At 54.0% G+C, this 17,571-nt stretch overlaps 1 protein-coding gene across 1 annotated transcript; it reads right to left on the bottom strand.

Annotated features, from left to right (window-relative positions):
- Positions 1–13,537: 13,537 nt before the first annotated feature.
- MIND_01406300 (uncharacterized protein) lies at positions 13,538–15,161 on the bottom strand (the record flags this gene model as incomplete). The annotated part of the gene is made up of 6 exons (XM_037370463.1): positions 13,538–13,848; positions 13,893–14,399; positions 14,455–14,624; positions 14,681–14,816; positions 14,862–15,038; positions 15,086–15,161. The coding sequence occupies 6 exons, from the start codon at positions 15,159–15,161 to the stop codon at positions 13,538–13,540; spliced, it is 1,377 nt and encodes a 458-aa protein (XP_037213055.1).
- Between the last annotated feature and the right edge of the window lie 2,410 nt (positions 15,162–17,571).

Genomic DNA, 17,571 nt, shown 5'->3' with positions numbered 1-17,571 from the left:
GACATTATTTATTGACCAAAATTTGAGATTGACTAGATAATAAGGTAATGTATTCTTCCCCAAAATCTGGTTCCAAAAAGGCGAAAAAATGCAGCCATTGGAGCCATTCAATGGCTGTGGCGCAACGTCTCTATTATGTACTTCGCGTCGTTTTTGCTTTGCTCGGCTTCCACTTGAATCTCTCATACGCATCGGCCATTCCCTCGAAAACCCATCCCACATCGGCCAGTGCTTCGGTCCACTCCGGAGTAGCTGCACCATTATCCAGATTGACTCCCCACACATATAGCTGTCACGGTTCGGGTCGGGCCGTCCGGGGCCGTAAGGCCGCACGGGCCCGAACGGGCCCGCACGGGCCCGTATACCGCCGTCCTCCTGGACGCCCCCTCATTCTTCCAACCCCTTCCGTTCACCCCTACGACCCTGCGCAGCGCCCATCCGATCCGCCCTGGGGCCTAGCGCCCATCCGATCCATCCCTAATACCGTAGCGTATAAAAGTCGTACTTACAAGATGTAGTCGCTAGGCTAATATCGTCTATTCTCCGGGCGAATACCCATCTCTCGTTCTCCTCAGACCTCTCCGGTCGGACCCCCGACGCCCCGATACGGCCCGAGCCCGACGCTGACAGAATATTAGCCTCCCCCCACGAACGCAAGAAGCGCGACAAATGTCTACCGAGCACGACAGTACGATGGGCACCCCCGCAAGCCAGGGGGATGAACGTGCCCGATTCATGGCCCTGGGCCATAGCGAACAACAGGAGTTCCTGTTCGCCCATCTGTTCCGAACGAGTCAGGAGATGGAGCAACTCAAGGCGGAAAACACCGCCCTGACGAATCGACAAGTGGTCCTCGAGGCCGAGCTGTCCCGAGTAAACGGGGAATACGCAGCTGTACAGCAGGGAGTCATGCAGAGTTACGATCTGCTCCGCCAAGCCAGAGAGGACTTGGCTCATCGGCCCCACGGGGAAACACACGAGTGACCGTCTCCCCCCTAAGGAGTTCACGGGCGACGCCAGCGAAGTAGACGCCTTCCTGGCCGATTGTTGGTTGGCCTTCGAAGCCAACCCGAATGTTTATAACGACGAGGTACGAAAGATTTCGTACGCACTCTCCTACATCAAAGGAGGGAACGCGGTCACGTGGAAGGAAAACGTCTCCCAAGCCATGAAGCTCCGTACCGCCGCAGCTTATACTACGTCTGGCTTCGAGAAAGCCTTCATCGCGGCCTTCCGCGGGAAGCTCACGCCGAAATCGCGCAGCAGAAGATGGAAACCTTCGTCCAGACCAAAGACATGGACGCAACTAGTTATTTCACGGTCCTCGACTCTCTCAACAAAGTCGCGCACTACGACGACGTCAACCTTATTCGCGTTGCCAAGAACTGTATGCTCCGGGCGTTACGAACGCGTCTACCGAAAGGACACGCTCCCGACACCTACGAGGCCTGGAAGGCAGAGGCCATCAAGCAGGACGGCGCACTCCGCCGTTACCGCATTTTCGACGAAAGCCACAAGGTTAACCACCCTCGGGCCAAAACGCCCCGACGGCCCCCCGCCCCGCCAAGAGCGGGCTCAGCAACCGCAACCCGTTCAACGGGTGGGCCCAGACGCAGCAATCAGCGCCGCCCGGACCGGCCGTGGCCGCACCCGAGGAAACGGGGCAACCACGGTCGCCGGACCTTCGACGGGCCCGCACCTATGGAGATCGACCGGGCCCAGGCCCCCGCTACGGCCCGCAGCACTCGCTGCTACAACTGCGGCCAGGAAGGGCACATCAGTCGGATGTGCCCGAACCGGCCGCATCGGCAAAACCAGATCCGGGCTATCTTCTCCGAGTTTGTCAAGGATAACGCGGATAAAGCGGATTTTGGCGATCGTCGCGAGTGAAACCTACGCCCTCGCCGACGTATACCACAAGTGTCTCTAGTTACAACCCGCATAATCGATATTCCGTGTTGCCAATCCAGAGATACGTGGGACCAGACGTAGAAACCAACCCCGAACAAACCCCGCAAACCACCGTTTCCGCCCGCAAGAAGAACCCGCACAAACCCACACGAGACACTCCAAGGCCCGCTTGGAAAAGTTGGCCCGCGGCCAGCGCCGAGAGGCTTGTCGCCCAAATTCGAGACCAGCCCGAGAAGGCTCGTGCGAAACTACAACAATGGATACATCCGGCCCGCCGAGCCAAACGGGCCCGAACTAGAAGAGTTCATACGAACGGGGTACGCCCCGACGTAGCCAAGCCTTGCGACAACTGCAAGATGCTCCCCCTTTCGGAAAAGTGAGGGCACCACGGCTACACGGGTAGCCGTCACCCTTCAAGGGGTCAACGACCTCCAGGGTACTCGGTTGACGCCCTCCTCGACAGTGGCGCCACCTCCGAGTTCATGCACAAACGGTTCGCGGAGGACTCGCAACTGGAACTCGAAGCCCTGCCGCACCCAGTCCCAGTGTACAACGCTGACGGGACGATCAACGCCCGACGGGCGATCACCCACGTTACCCGCTTACGAGTCACCATTCAGGATCACTCCGAACTTCTGACATTCGCCATCACGGATACCGGGAACAGCGACGTGATCATCGGGCATCACTGGCTCAAGAAGCACAACCCCGTGATCGATTGGCGCGAAGGGGCGATCGCCTTCACCCGATGCCCGCCCGAGTGCAAGCGGGCCGATTGCTGGAACAATGGGACGAAGAGGACAACGAACCCCTGGGCAAAGGGGATCGCCTCTTCGTCCACGCGGATTTACGACGAAGGTCCGAACGCGCCCGCCCACATCCGGGCCATGCAGAGCGTGGCCACCAAACTGGCCGCCGCCGCCACGCTGCCGAGAAGCCCCGAACCACCGAGGAGAGCGTACCCGCGCACTACCTCGAGGAATTCAAAGAGGTTTTCAAAAACAGGACTTGACAAACTCCCGGACGGAGGAAGTGGGACCATGCCATTGAACTACACCCAGACGCCGAACCCGTCAAAGGGCGCTGCATTCCCCTATCAGGAGAGGAACAGAAAGAGCTTGACGCATTCATCAAGGAACATTTGGCAACCGGGCGGATTCGGCCTCGAAATCCCCAGCGCATCCCCGTTCTTCTTCGTCAAGAAGAAGGACGGGAAATTACGGCCCGTACAGGACTACCGGAAGTTGAACGAGATCACCATCAAAAACCGATACCCGATACCGCTCATATCGGACATCATGCATAAGTTACGTAACGCCCGGTGGTTCACCAAGCTCGACGTGCGTTGGGGATACAACAACATCCGCATAAAAGAAGGCGGCGAGGAGAAAGCCGCGTTCATTACCAATCGGGGCCTATTCGAACCACTTGTGATGTTTTTCGGCCTCACCAACTCCCCGGCCACGTTCCAATCCATGATGAACGAATTGTTTTCCAACCTGATTTCCCAGGGTCGGTGATCGTGTACCTGGACGACATCCTCATATACTCTAGCGACCTCTCCGAACATCGCGCAACGGTGAAGGAGGTCCTACAGATCCTGAAGGACAATCAATTGTACCTGAAACCGGACAAGTGCGACTTCGAGGCGGAACGAAGTTGAATACCTTGGTGTGATCGTCGGGAATGGGCAACTTCGCATGGACCCGATCAAGGTCGCTGGCGTGCGCGAATGGCCCCGGCCTCGTAACCTGCGAGAGGTTCAAAGCTTCCTGGGGTTCCTCAACTTCTACCGACGATTCATCAAAGACTTCGGCGCGTCGCCAAGCCACTGACCCGGCTGACCCGAAAAGACAGCCCATGGAAATGGGGACCGGAAGAAGAGGAGGCCTTTCAGACCTTGATAGACCGGGTCACGGATGAACCCGTACTACACTTCCCTACGGATCACGGGGCATGGCGGGTCGAAGCGGACTCTTCCGATTTCGCCACCGGGGCCGTCCTTTCGCAAGAGCAGGAGGGGAAGTGGGTCCCGATCGCATTTCTCTCCCGAGCTATGAACGACACCGAGCGCAACTACGACATCCATGACAAAGAAATGCTCGCTATCATGGGGCCCTTACCGAGTGGCGACATTATCTTCAGAACGGGGGAGACAAGCCGTTCGAAATCTGGACCGACCACAAAAAATCTGGAATACTTCATGACGGCTAAGAAACTGAACCGGCGGCAGGCACGATGGTCTCTCGAACTGAGTGAGTATCACTTCTCTTTGTTACATAAACCGGGAAAACGAACGGGCGGGCCGACGCGTTATCCCGACGAAACGGGTACGACAACGGAAAGGAAGATAATCAGGACATCGTCCTACTTCCTGGCGGGGCTATTCAAGGAACACGCGATCCGCGCTATGCTGACACTAGAGCATACGGAGGGCGACGGGCTGATGGACTCGATCCGGGCGGGCCGAATCGGCCACTGAGGAAAAGGTCCTCAAGCTCTGGGAAGACGGAGAACCGGAAGGCTGGGAACAGCACGACGGCTTCAAGACTCGGAACGGGCTGGTATACGTACCCCGGCTATGGGACTGCGGCATCGAGTGCTACGGCAACACCATGACATCCCTATCGTGGGACACCGGGGTGGCATCGAACCCTCGAGCTGACGACCCGCAACTACTGGTGGCCGTCCATTCAAGCCGATTGCCAGGCATACGTGCGAGCCTGCCTGTTGTGCCAACGAACGAAGATATTCCCGAGACGCCCGTAGGAAACCTTGGTCCCGAATAGCGTGCCGACTCGAGTTTGGCAGCGCATATCAATCGATCTGATCGTTCAACTACCCGAATCCTCCGGGTACAACGCCATTCTCGTAATCGTAGATCGACTGGGTAAAGGGATACGCGTATTCCCATGCACGGAAACATCTCCGGGGAAGGAGTCGCCGACTATACCGCGATCACGTCTGGAAAGATTACGGATTCCCAGAGGAGGTAACTAGCGACCGGGGCCAGCAGTTCATCGGGCATTTCATGAGCGACTTGAGCAAATTGCTGGGAATCAAGATTCGATCTTCATCGGCATATCACCCGCAGACGGACGGGCAAACAGAGCGTGCGAATATGGAGGTCGAGCAATACCTTCGAACATTCTGCAACTTCCAGCAGAGCGATTGGTCAGACTGGCTTTCCCTAGCAGAGTTCGCGTTCAATGACAAGGTTAACTCTTCAACGGGATTCTCGCCCTTCTTCCTCACGTTGGGATTCCACCCGAGAAAGGGGTCCGAGGCCCCGCAAGAGGTCCCGACCGAGGCCGCTACGGTGTTTGCCGAACGAATGAAGGAAGCCGGGCCGATGCGGCCGAAGCTATGAAAGAGGCCCAGGAAACGATGAAGAGATACTACGACCGAAAGCACTCTCCGGACCCGACTACGCCGAAGGGGATAAAGTTTACCTCCAGGGGACGAATTTGACCAGCGATCGACCCTCAAAAAAACTGGATGACAAGAGGTTCGGGCCATTCGAAGTTAAGCGCAAAGTGGGTAAAACATCCTATGAACTGGTGCTACCCCCAACTTGGCGCGTAAGCCCCGTATTCCACACGGCGCTATTACGACCCTGGAACCCCCCGTGGCGGATCATCAACGGGCCGCCCCACCACCCCCGGCAGAAATGCGGGACGGCGAGCCTCACTACGAAGTCGAGGCCATCTCGCTCGTCATTTAAAGCAAGGACGACACCGCCTAAGATACCTAATTCAGTGGAAAGGCTACCCTCGGGAAGAGTGGACGTGGGAATTGCGGGACAAACTGGAGGGCGCAGAAGAGGCACTCGAGGACTTCTATACTCTCAACCCGTTCGCCCCCGAAGAACTCGTAAACGGCCGATGGAAAATCCGAAAGCAAGACCAGGGGACGCGGACCCATAGGGCGTCGAGGCGCCGCCCACAACGGAGGGGGGTGATGTCACGGTTCGGGTCGGGCCGTCCGGGCCCGCACGGGCCCGTATACCGCCGTCCTCCTGGACGCCCCCTCATTCTTCCAACCCCTTCCGTTCACCCCTACGACCCTGCGCAGCGCCCATCCGATCCGCCCTGGGGCCTAGCGCCCATCCGATCCATCCCTAATACCGTAGCGTATAAAAGTCGTACTTACAAGATGTAGTCGCTAGGCTAATATCGTCTATTCTCCGGGCGAATACCCATCTCTCGTGCTCCTCAGACCTCTCCGAAGTCGGACCCCCCGACGCCCCGATACGGCCCGAGCCCGACGCTGACAATAGCCCAGCCACAATACAACCGACACCACCTTCACCCCATGTGTATAGGTCTTCCCAATTTATGCCTTGTGTTGGATAAGCCATGTCGATCCTCCATGCACCATCCAGGCCTCGCTGCCGCCAAGACGGCTGCATAGCATCCCACCACGCCTTCCACCCTTTGACATAGTTTGCTTTCCGTTTTCCTTTGAGTTGCGGGGCAGGTTCCACATCCGCTTGAGAATCCGTATCGTAAAGCCACGATGATAGTATCGTTGGGCAACGGTCAGTTGGAATGATTTCTGCTGATGACTCGTAGATTGACGCGGCCTCCATACGAATCCAGGTATTGACGATAGCACTGAAATGGGGACCAAGCTCGGTGTCCGTCAATCGCTCGTATAATCGCGACAGCCACCTAGGAGCATCTTCTGGTAATGGAAGCGTGACGGTCTCGCGGGTCTCGGTCTTGCTAACCGTTACTAGCCGGGAGCTTCGCCGCCGACCGCTAACACCCACATCTGATGACTCCTGGACTCGTCGCTTTGGTTGACGGCCTCGAGGGACTGGTTTCAGTGGTAGGCCAGGGTCATCACCACCTGCCAAGCCTAACTGAGTAGAAGGTGGCCTAGGATTTGAGAGCGCGTGCGACGAGCTCGAAGAGCCGCGTTGGACTTGAGTAGGCTCAGGATTTGAGGGCGCATGCGAGAGCGAGCTGGGAGAGCCGCGTTGAACTTGAGCAGGCTTAGGGTTTGCGAGCGCATGCGAGAGCGAGCTGGGAGAGCCGCGTTGAACTTGAGCAGGCTTAGGGTTTGCGAGCGCGTGTGAGAGCGAGCTGGGAGAGCCCCCGTTGAACTTGAGCAGGCTTAGGGTTTGCGCCGCTGGTGGGTGGAGTCTGTGCAGATGCGGTGGTATTCGGAGCCGTCGTCGTCCGCAGGGACTGGTCACACATTGCAGACACGGCAGAGGAGTTTGAGGAGCCCGCGTTTGAGGAGCTCGCTATTTGGGTAGAAGACTGCGGATTGACCGTGAAAGTTGCTGGATGAGAGTGTTTGCTCTTCTTCTTTCGAGGTACCAATTCCTCGTCACATGAATCGTCGTCTTCCGAGTGGTCCCAAGGTTGGTACTGGCGGGTGCTGTCATCGGCTTGGTTTTCGCTGGTAGCTCATCTGCCTCTTTGAGCCGTACCGACGGGCGCGGGGAGGAGGATTCTTTGGGTCGAAATTTGTCTCCGTAGTCTCCAATGCTGCCTCACGACACTCTTCAGCAGCTAGGAAAGACATGTGAGAAAAAGTGTCATCGAATTATGTCAAGACGTACTGTACGCCGTCTGCAAATACTCGATGAAGAACTCCAGCACCTTGTTGAAGCGTTCCGGTTGCCATTCGCCCCAGTGCACTCGGTCTGATGTGAGATTTTGACCAAAAGATATCCTGATGACACGATGATTAGCCGTGTGTAGATGAGAGCTACAACAAATTATCCACGTACGTGTGGACGCTGATGTCCCCTCCCAATTCTGGCTGGGGTCCACCGACGAATAAGGTGGCATGGCAATTGCTGACATGGAATATATGGCGTAGTATGGGCCCCACCCATTTTATGAGCCGTCTCAGTGCACTGTGAGGTGATGTCAGCAAAAAACGAAACCAAGACATATCAAGTCAACGAACTCGTGTCGTTCTTGAGGTGACTTTGGCCGGCCCGAGGAATTTGAAGGAGCAGCTTCGAGTATCGCTTTCAATTCATCCAAATCGTGTTGTTTCAACTCCTCAGCTCGCGCTCCGTACTGTTCTCACGCCGCTTGTGGTAGTTGATCGAAAAGCATTTGCGCAATTTGGGTCCGATGGTGGACATTTGGATGTTCGCCGACAAGTGCTGGGTCCGACAACTGTGCTTTGGCCCAAGCACGATCAAGGGCTTGATTCACAGCGTCCAAGTTCTCGTTCATAAATTGTTGGACAGGCTTGCGGCGCTTTTTTATTTTGGGTTTGTCTCCGTCTTCGAGAGTGTGGAGGAACGAGGCGTAAGGGTCATTCGTGCTCGTCCGGGACTGGTGTTGAAAAGTCGGTTAGATGTTTGATACGGTACTGATACCAGCGTCGGATACGCTAAGATTCAGAATGTGAGTCGAGTCGTTTTGGGTGTGACAAGGTGACATACATTTGTCATCCAGCTGATGTGGTCCTCTTTCTTCGCTTTCTCCTCCAATGTCATGTTTTCTGGTATCGCAATACCGTCTGGGTCCCAGTCCATCAGGACTGGATCGACTGCGTCCGGTGTCCGAAATACTCGCGCACGACACGCTTCAAGACCAGCTTCTCGGCGTCGCCGCCTTGCTGTCGGGCCACGATATACTGGTCCATATACTTCATGAGGATTACCTCACGGTTGCCTTCGGCCCAAAGGCGACTATTTTTGACTTGGTCTTTTGGAATTCGAGCCCGAGTCTTTTTCTTTTGAGACTTGCGTTTGTTTCTGGTTCCTGCGCCTAAGATCATATTTTATTCCTGTCTAACTCGGTTTTGTTAGCTGCGGGTCTGGGAGAGAAAGACGGCCACGGCACGGACCTTGTTGATTCGTTTCGGTGCGGATGGCGATGAAGCGAAGAGCAAGAAAGCACGTTAATATAGTCGAGGTACTGACGAGTCGGTAGTAAACGGCTGGGGCTTGGTGTGGCCCTTTGATCCCTTTTTAGTGAACTCATCAGGTGAAGTTCTCTTTATATATATGACCGCGATAATTTTTTTTTTTTTCTAATTCTTCATACAGGGTCGCCAGGGGCCTGGCGGGTGGAAATAACGGTCTCATAACTTTCAAGATCAATTCTAGGCTCTCGATTATTCGCTCTGTTAACGCAGATACGGTGCCAACTGCTCGTCCGATACCTCATCTCAGATATTGATGGTTCTTGCGGTGCGATACGGCGTACCAACGGTGAATACGCTAGAAATGGACTATCAGTTAAGTACTAGGTCTATTACTTCGACACAGACCTGCGCCAAGAGCCGGACATATTCGTTTTTCTTCGCCTGGTCCTCCGCTGACAAGTTTTCAGCTATGTCGATGCCCTTCGGATCCCAGTCCCTCAAGACCGGATCGACATCGTGTGGAGTGCGCCAATCGATCCTGCCCATATATTCACGCATGATTCGCTTCAAAAGGTCCCGTTCGGCACGTCGGCTTAGCTCTCGCAACGTAGCATATTCATCCAAATATTTTGCGAGGACGACTTGGCGGGTACCCTCGGACCATCGACGGAGAGTCCTCTCGACTTGCTGGTCTGCGGATGACATGACTTTTCGAGGTTAGTGGCAGGCGATGTCGAACACAGTGACACGTACTGGAGTGTTAGACAGATATTTGGATGAGATTCAACGCAATGACGAACGTCGAAAAAGTGACGGAGAAACCTGAGTAGTGGTGAGCGGCTTTATAACCGTTTCGACTTGAATTGATTTTAAAAAATAGTTTTTTTATGAATGGCGCATGAACGCGGGGCGGGGGATGATTTCGCTTCTCCAAGCCCTATCCTTGGATCGAGATGAGATCTTGATTACAAACACATTGCTGGACATATAAAAGGTGTTGTGTTTGTGTCTGTTTGCTGCATTCCTCTTTGCTTCTGCCCACCAGCACAATGACCACCCATCCTAGCCCCAATACCACAGGAGCCAACGCGCAACCCCTTTGTTCGTCTCATTCCCTCGACTCTTGTCTCCTTCTCTGACTCTTCCTTCATTAGCGGGCATTGCTGCTTTGCAGCAACTCTTGAATATCTTGGCTGCATGCCTCGACACTGCACCCAGTACGTCTTGCGGCGAACCCTAATCGCGTCTGATGAATGTCAGATGCTCCGATCCGCGCCATCGTCGCAGACACTTGTGGCCTCAGCGGTACGGTGCATCATCACCTTGAAAGCATTCTAACCCCACCTCCTGTAGTCGACGCACTCGTTCAGCTGGAGGCGATGCTCGAAAACCTCACTACTCCTTCGGCCGAAGACTCCCCATCTCCTCCGTCTGTGTCTTCGGTCACCGTGTCTGATGACGAGGAGGATGAGGTGGACGACATCGATCGTGACAGCATCCCCAACGAAGATGGTCTTTTGCCTGGACGCCCAGGTCAGCCGTTCCGCTCTGGTGCCCCCTGGACTGTTGGTCGCCTGTACTCTGTTGTTCCCGAAGGCCGCCTTCAGGAGGCCTCCAAGATCGGCATCCCCACCGAAGGCCTCCGCTGGTATGTCGTCTCCACCGGTCACAAGGTTGGCATCACCTCTGTCAACGCACTCGCCATGTCCTGTGTGACTGGGGTTACTCGCAACGCGCGTGGCAGGGATTTTCCACTCAGTCCGCAGCCATCGAGCACTTCAATGCATTGCTCGATCTGCAGAGCGTCGTTGTAGTTCCCTCGAACTACTAAAAGCAGGTATGTGATCTAGTTTGAGGGCGTGTGCCTCGGCTCATCCACCTTCAAGGGACTCGCGCCACTGGCATAAGCATCCTCGTACATAGTGTTGTATGTATGTCGTATATACTGTCTATGCGTGGTGAATCAAACTTGTCTGAATTCTCACTGGCCATTACGGAATTTCACGTGACACGTGGCATGTGGCACGTGGACCTTGCTGGCGTAACAAGAAGTCAAACATCAAGCCATGGTCCTTCGCGAGCACTTGTCCCTATTTGCGCCGCAAAAAACTTTATCGATCAGCGAAAATCGATAGCGCTCCGCGGTCCGCGGATCGTCCGAGTCCCCCGCGCCAATAACTCCCCCTTCATGCCAATAACTCTCCTCTTCGCTGCCAAACAGCTCGCATCGCCCAAAACTCGCCCCGTAACTTCCCACCGCTGAAAACTCGCCTCGTCAAAAACTCGACTTGATAAAACTTGCCCTACTGTACCAAAAGAACCTGCTTGATGAAAGTAATATCTTTTTTCAAACCTTGGTCGTTGCGGCTCAACGTGCGACTTTACCGGTCCTTGGCCAGGAGGTGAGAGGTAACTAAGCGCTTCTTCAGCTAAGTGAAGAGTCTGCATTTCGTCAAGTTGCGCTGGCTCGGGGAACACCCTTGTCTACTCGGAGAACCGTCCCGGAGCAAAACAGGTTCATTCTCGCCCAACTCGCGTAGATGTAGGTACTCATTAGCAGTGTCGCAGCAGGCCCTGAAGTACTGCCTGACCGTTGGGGTTCAACGCGGGTTTCATTGCTAAGCACTCCGAATCGAGGGGGGTAGCCAAAGACAGCAGCTCAGGGCTGGAGTCTAGAACTATCAGTACATGGATACGCGCTTGGTCCATGTTAACTTCTTTCATGTTTCGCAATGCCTCAAGTGAATAATTCAACCTCTGGTTTTGATTGGCTAACATGAGCAATGAACCTAAGCTAACCGAATATTGCTCCTCTCGGCGGCATTCTGTGGTGTCCTCCCCAATGCTTGATCCAGACCGTTGTGGAATCGCAAACACATGCACATCCTGGGCATGACTTCTCTGTACAGAGTGAGAATTTACATGGTCCATCGATTCCAGGTGGTGGTTGGTCGAGATTCCACTTTATGCGATTGAACTCAGCATGTTCGTCGATCCAAGTGCTGATTCGAGAACTACGAGCACCGAGACTGTAGAAGGAACCTTGAGTCTGGCTCGAACGGGATGACGATGGCCACTGCTTGGTAACAGCCTTGCGATGAGTGTTCAGCTTCTCGAAAATATGAGACTTTGGGCCCTGCGATTTTGAGGCGAGGGGAGAAGGTGACTGATCTCCCTCGTCTTCAGACTCGCTCGAATGGAAATCGAAGCTGAGGGGAGAATTTGAAGGCGACTTCCAACTGTCCTGGTCTGAATCAGAGTTCACGTCTGGCTCAGATGCAGCCGGCAGTTTTTGAGTCATAAGAGGCCCAGCAGCAGCACACCCGCGCCTAGAAGGGATTGTTAGCGCCGGCAGAGGGGGTAACTTGGACGAGTCCAGTGCACGCCCGGGCGCGCTTGAAGGGAAGTTCTGCTGGTGACGCGATGCTGCGTTTGGAGGCCGGGCCGACACAGCAAGTGCCGGTATTCAAGAACCGCCAGGTGCCCTCGAACGGGAGTCCTGCTGCCAATGCGCTGGCTGTTTCGTAGCCGCCGCTTCAGGAGCAGAGATTTTAGTAGCATCCGTTTTGCGTGGGGTGGATGGGTCATAAACCGATGGTAGAAGTTTCAAAGCGCGAGCCTGAGTTTGAGTCACGGTCTCTGTATCGACCTTGCTTTCGCCAGCAGCCGTTCTACGTTCAAGTTTGGCTTCGCAAGCATTTTGAAGGCGGTCCGGGTGTCTAAAAAGCGAATTAAGACCCGTGTATAGATCGCAGCGATATACTTACTCTCGTCGATATTTGGCGGCAGCTGTTCGTGCCTTGAGTTGGTACACTTTGACTGCAGCAGCATTGCTATCTTTTATTTTCCGGCGCTTGCTGAAGAGGGTTCAGAAGCGGTATCGGCGTGCACTCGGGAAGAGGAAATACATTCGCATCCGGTTCCTAGCAGTGTCCCGACGTTCCTTGTGTTTTCTGTCAAGGAGTTAGTATGAGAATGAGTATGGTCTTGAGGAGAAAACCTACTTGGCCTCATAGAGCACTTGGCTTCGACGGCGGCGCTCTATGCATTCTTCAGGCGGCAATTTGTTGCGGCCCATACTAAGTCAAGGTGGAAGTCAAGAGCAAGGATGAAATCAATGAGATGAGATCAGCAGTAGGAGTTGGGGGTCAACGCTGCGTCCGGCGAGTCGTCGTCGTCGTCGAAGACCCATACATACCGCTCCCAAGTCGGGCGTGCCTTTGAAAGAAGAAGGCTGGTTGGTGGAGATATTAAGTGGTAATGTGAGCAATAGTAAGGCGAAGGCGGTAGGTTCCAAGTGGAAAGTGGAAAGTATGATTCGGATTGTCATTAATCGTGACTTGTTCCCGACACTTATTTCCGAGATTTGTGTGTATTGTAGCAGTATGCCTCCGCCTAAAAATCTGAAAATATTTCCAGACGTGGCTACTGGCGCGTTCTATCCATCCTCCAAAGATCTCTCCCTAGAAAAAAATCCTAGAACAATCTATGAGATTAAAAGTCTTGTAAAAATGAAAGTTTCCCCAATCTGAATGCTCATATAGGTAGTAAATTTTGAGAGCTGTAGGTGTGGTTGCGCAATGGCAAAACCACATTCTTCATCAGTTCCCGACAGTTATCATCAGTTCCCGATACTTATGCATCAGTTCCCGACACTTATGCATCAGTTCCCGACACTTATGCATCAGTTCCCGATACTTATGCATCAGTTCCCGACATTTATGCATCAGTTCCCGACACTTATGCATCAGTTCCCGACACTTATGTATTCGTTCGAATATCATGCTTCAAGTTCCGCTATACTAGCCAAAGTCACTAATTCATCTAAAACTCGTCGTTCGCTCGTGGCCCACTTTAGCTTAAAGTGTGTCAACACCTGGGTGCACTGGGCTGCAGCTCGGTAAGCATATGCTTGTAAACCGTTCTTCAGCTCCGCTTCCACATCCTCCCGGCGCTCCGCCTGTTGTTGCCACCATTTCGCTTGCCATTCGAGGTAACGAAGCGTGCGTCGCATTTCTTCTTCCAAAAGCATCACCTCCTCATTCCACCGTGTCTTTCGTGCCATTGCCCGACACCACTCAACGCGCATTGCTGTATTTTGTCAGCGAGGTTTCAGAGGCATCAAAGGGACCTACAGGTATGAAGCTGCTCCTCCTGGTCATCGAAAGCACCCGGCGCAGTCCAAATCCACGACATAACGCGCCGCGAGCTACTGGGCATATTACGAGGGACTCGCATGCCACGTGTGACACTGATTCTGGCCAGCTTTTGTTGTGCCTCCAAGTCTTTCTCTTCGCCATCTGCAGGCAAACAGACATCCTCCGCTTTCAGGGCACGAAATGCCGGATACTTTTGCGCAACACCCAACCCTACCAATGCCGAATGACCACGTTTGTAACGCAACGAAATCGCATCGGCTTTCTGAGTGATGGACTGCAAAAGTTTGGCCGCTTTCGTTGTCTGGTTTTGCCCCGTAACATTGGCGTTGCGATAGGCGATCAACCACCGCTTCCCATGCAGCTTGAAGCGTAGTTCGCTGAGAGCATTTTGGCATTGTGAGACGCGTAATCTCTCCTCGATGTCGACAACAGCCAGCAACACAGCCTTGAACAGCGCCGGTAGTAGGATGGGTCGGCATTTGGCTTGGAAGAAATAGGGTGATATCTTCAGGGAGTGGCGGCGGGGCATTTGAGTCACGCCTCATTTCAGCTTCAGCGAGAAACGCAGCGGCACCGGGCATGTATACCAATTGCAGTTCCCGAAAACGCCCGAGCTTTCTGAGCAGAGAGAGGCGAAGCTCGTCAAGTTTTGCTTCGCGGTCGGTAGTCAGAATTGAGTGTTGTTGCGTAAATTCTTTGATGCGAGCTCTGCCAACAAAATGAGTATTGGTGCTCCAGAGAAGTCATAACCAGTGATGACTAACTGTGCGTCCTCGATTTGTATCCCAGCGGAGATGAAGGCAGTAGCACTACCACCGCTGACAAATGCCCGCCCTTCGACATCCTGTTGTCGTTCCTCCCGTTGGAGATCTAGTCGGATTTGCGCTTCTGTTGGGAAATCTGGGGCACAAATGAATACTACGTGTAGAAAGCCAAAAGTCATACCTTTCGTTGGCAACTCAAATGGATTCGGACGCTTGTCATCATCTTCCCATTCACGAATCTCACGCTTCCATTGCTGTTGAAGCTCCGGCGAAATGCCATCGCTGACGGCGTGGAAAGCTTCAACCTGACGGGCCCTTTCGTCTCGAGCAACGACGAGGCGACGCTGTAATGTTGCTCCTAGGATGAATCAGGAGCTGCTTAAACAGGTAAGTACGGAAACGCACCCAAAGTCATGTTTTTGATGAAATTGTGATTATCGATGTGATCCTCCAACACATCGGCCCGATTACCCAGCCCCATCTTCTGTTGAGCGCGGAGGGAGTCCGGGACGAGACGGCTGCGTCGGAGCGGTCAATGCCAAAGGGCAGTGTAGCTACGACATGATACATACCTGCGTCGGAGCGGTCAATGCCAAAGGGCAGTGACCGTCACGACACAGGACTTATCCTACTCGGTGTGACGGTACGTGAAGTATTGCTCTCAACACTCCCCCTCAATATGGCACGTTCTGTCATCGTAGTCCAAGCATGAGGGAGGCCTTTTGCATTTTCTCGCGACCCAGAGCCTTGGTTAACGCGTCGGCAACCATGTTGAGTGTACTGCAATGTTCGATACTGATGTGTTTGGCAGCTACCGTGTCCCGAAGCCAGTAGAAGCGCAGGTCGAGATGTTTCACGCGCCCATGGTGATCTGGGTTTCGTGCGACGGAAATGGCGGATTGATTGTCGACAAACAGAGTCGAGGTGCTGATGTGGCTGTATCCTAGCTCCGTGAGTAGATTTCGTAGCCAGAGTATCTCTTGTCCTGCTGAGACGGCTGCAACATATTCAGCTTCCGTCGTTGATAGTGTGACGAATGGTTGGAGCTTGCTCGACCAACTGATTGCGCCGCCCCAACCATTACTACATAGGCAGATGTAGATCGTCCGTTGTCGGGGTTTCCGCCATGGTCTGGCGTCACTGTACGTCGTGAAAATTTCGTCTTGCTTGTTGAGTGTTCCGCCAAAGGTTAGTTTGTGATTTATTGTACCCTTCAGGTAGCGCAGTACATGTTTTAGTGCCCGCCAGTGCACCCGGCCAGGGTTGTGCGAGAATCGTGAGAGAACACCGACAGCGTAAGCTATGTCAGGGCGGGTGGCGACAGCGAGGTAAGCGAGGGCGCCGAGGATATGGAGGTAAGGGACCTTCTTCATTTCCTGTTGATCTTCGGGCGTCGTTGGGCAATCGTCGGCGGTGAGCTTAGTTTTCGCATCCATTGGTGTAGTGACTGAGTTGCAGCCTGACATCCCAGCTCGTTCGAGGATGTCGCGGATGTATTGATCTTGGGACATTGAAATAGTCCGATTTTCTCGGTTGCGCTCGATTTTGACTCCGAGTAGCCAGCTCGACGGTCCTAAATCGCGCAGTTTGAAGTGTTTGCTGAGCTCATCAATGAATGCTCGTGCCTCGGAGGTGGATTTTGCAGCAATTGTCATGTCGTCTATGAATACTGGCACTATGATGCGCGTGTGCCCGATTTGTTGGTGGTGTAGACCCATACACTGTGCTCGCATCGAACACGTGTGAAACCCATTGAGGTTAATACTTCGTGGAGCTTCAGATGCCATTGATGACCGGCTTGTCTGAGACCGTAGAGCGACTTGAGCAGCTTGAGCGCTTTTCCAGCGGGTACGAATGTTGAGCCCTCTGGTAGCTCCATGTAAACGTCTTCCGACAGTTCACCATAGAGGTACGCAGACGATATGTCGACACTCCAGAGCTCTAGATCTTCCATGGCTGCCAGAGCTAGAATGAGCCGAAGCGTGGCCCATTTTGGTGTTGGCGCAAAAGTTTCCGAAAAGTCAAAGCCAGGGCGTTGCGAGTAGCCTTTTGCAACGAGGCGCGCTTTAAAGCGCTCGATAGATCCATCATCGTTGAGCTTTACGCGAAAGACCCAGCGGTTTCCAATAGCTCTTCGCCCTTTTGGTAGCTCGACCAGCTCAAACACGCCCATTTCGATCAGCGACTCTAGCTCGCGGAGAGGCTGCAGCGTGCCATTTTTCAGCTTCTTCCTTCGGCAGATTCATGGCCTCTTCGTATGTGTTTTGGACCGGCCAGAGTGGTCGACAAGGCCCTTTGTTGTGCCTTCTCGTAGGCGATTTGAAATGCCTCTTGAACCGTCAGGTAAGTCGTGTGGGCATTTGTGGTCCGAGCGCTGGCGTCCTGATTCGCATCCCAGTGGCCTTGATAGTTCCATGGCGCTTTCTGGTTTTGTTCGGTGTTGCGGGACCATTGTCCTTTTCCAAGACCTGGGGGCATTTGGTAGAGCCCATGCTTGCCGGCTGCTTGAAATTGTTGTGGTGCTAGCCTCTTGGGTGGTGCTGGCGGAAGCGGTGTTATTGTCTCTCGCTCCGATTCAGTTCCGAAATCGGATGGTAGGTCAGTCAGTGACGAGTGGGTGACAATAGCGGGGAGCGGATGTCTGGTAGCAGCGGCGATTCTGGTGGTGGTTGTGGGAGTATTTGTGTCAGATGGTTCGTTTTGAGGCATCTGGTCAGGGCTGTTACCGTCAGGCGTGTGTATGGGAGGCTTTGTGTTTCTGACGCCAGAGCGCTTCATATCGTCGAATCCAGGTACTACTCCCCCTCGATGTGGAGCGTCGTCAGCTGGCTTCGCAGTTGCCGAAGGGTTCTCGTGCTTTGGCTGGGTTGGATGCGGTTGTGGCGGCTGAA

This window comes from Mycena indigotica, assembly GCF_014461135.1.
Source record: "Mycena indigotica strain 171206Taipei chromosome Unknown Mind.scaff0018, whole genome shotgun sequence".
Taxonomy (NCBI): Eukaryota; Fungi; Basidiomycota; class Agaricomycetes; order Agaricales; family Mycenaceae; genus Mycena; species Mycena indigotica.
The sequence above is the reverse complement of the archived record's forward strand: the minus strand, read 5'-3'. Positions and strand labels throughout refer to the sequence as shown.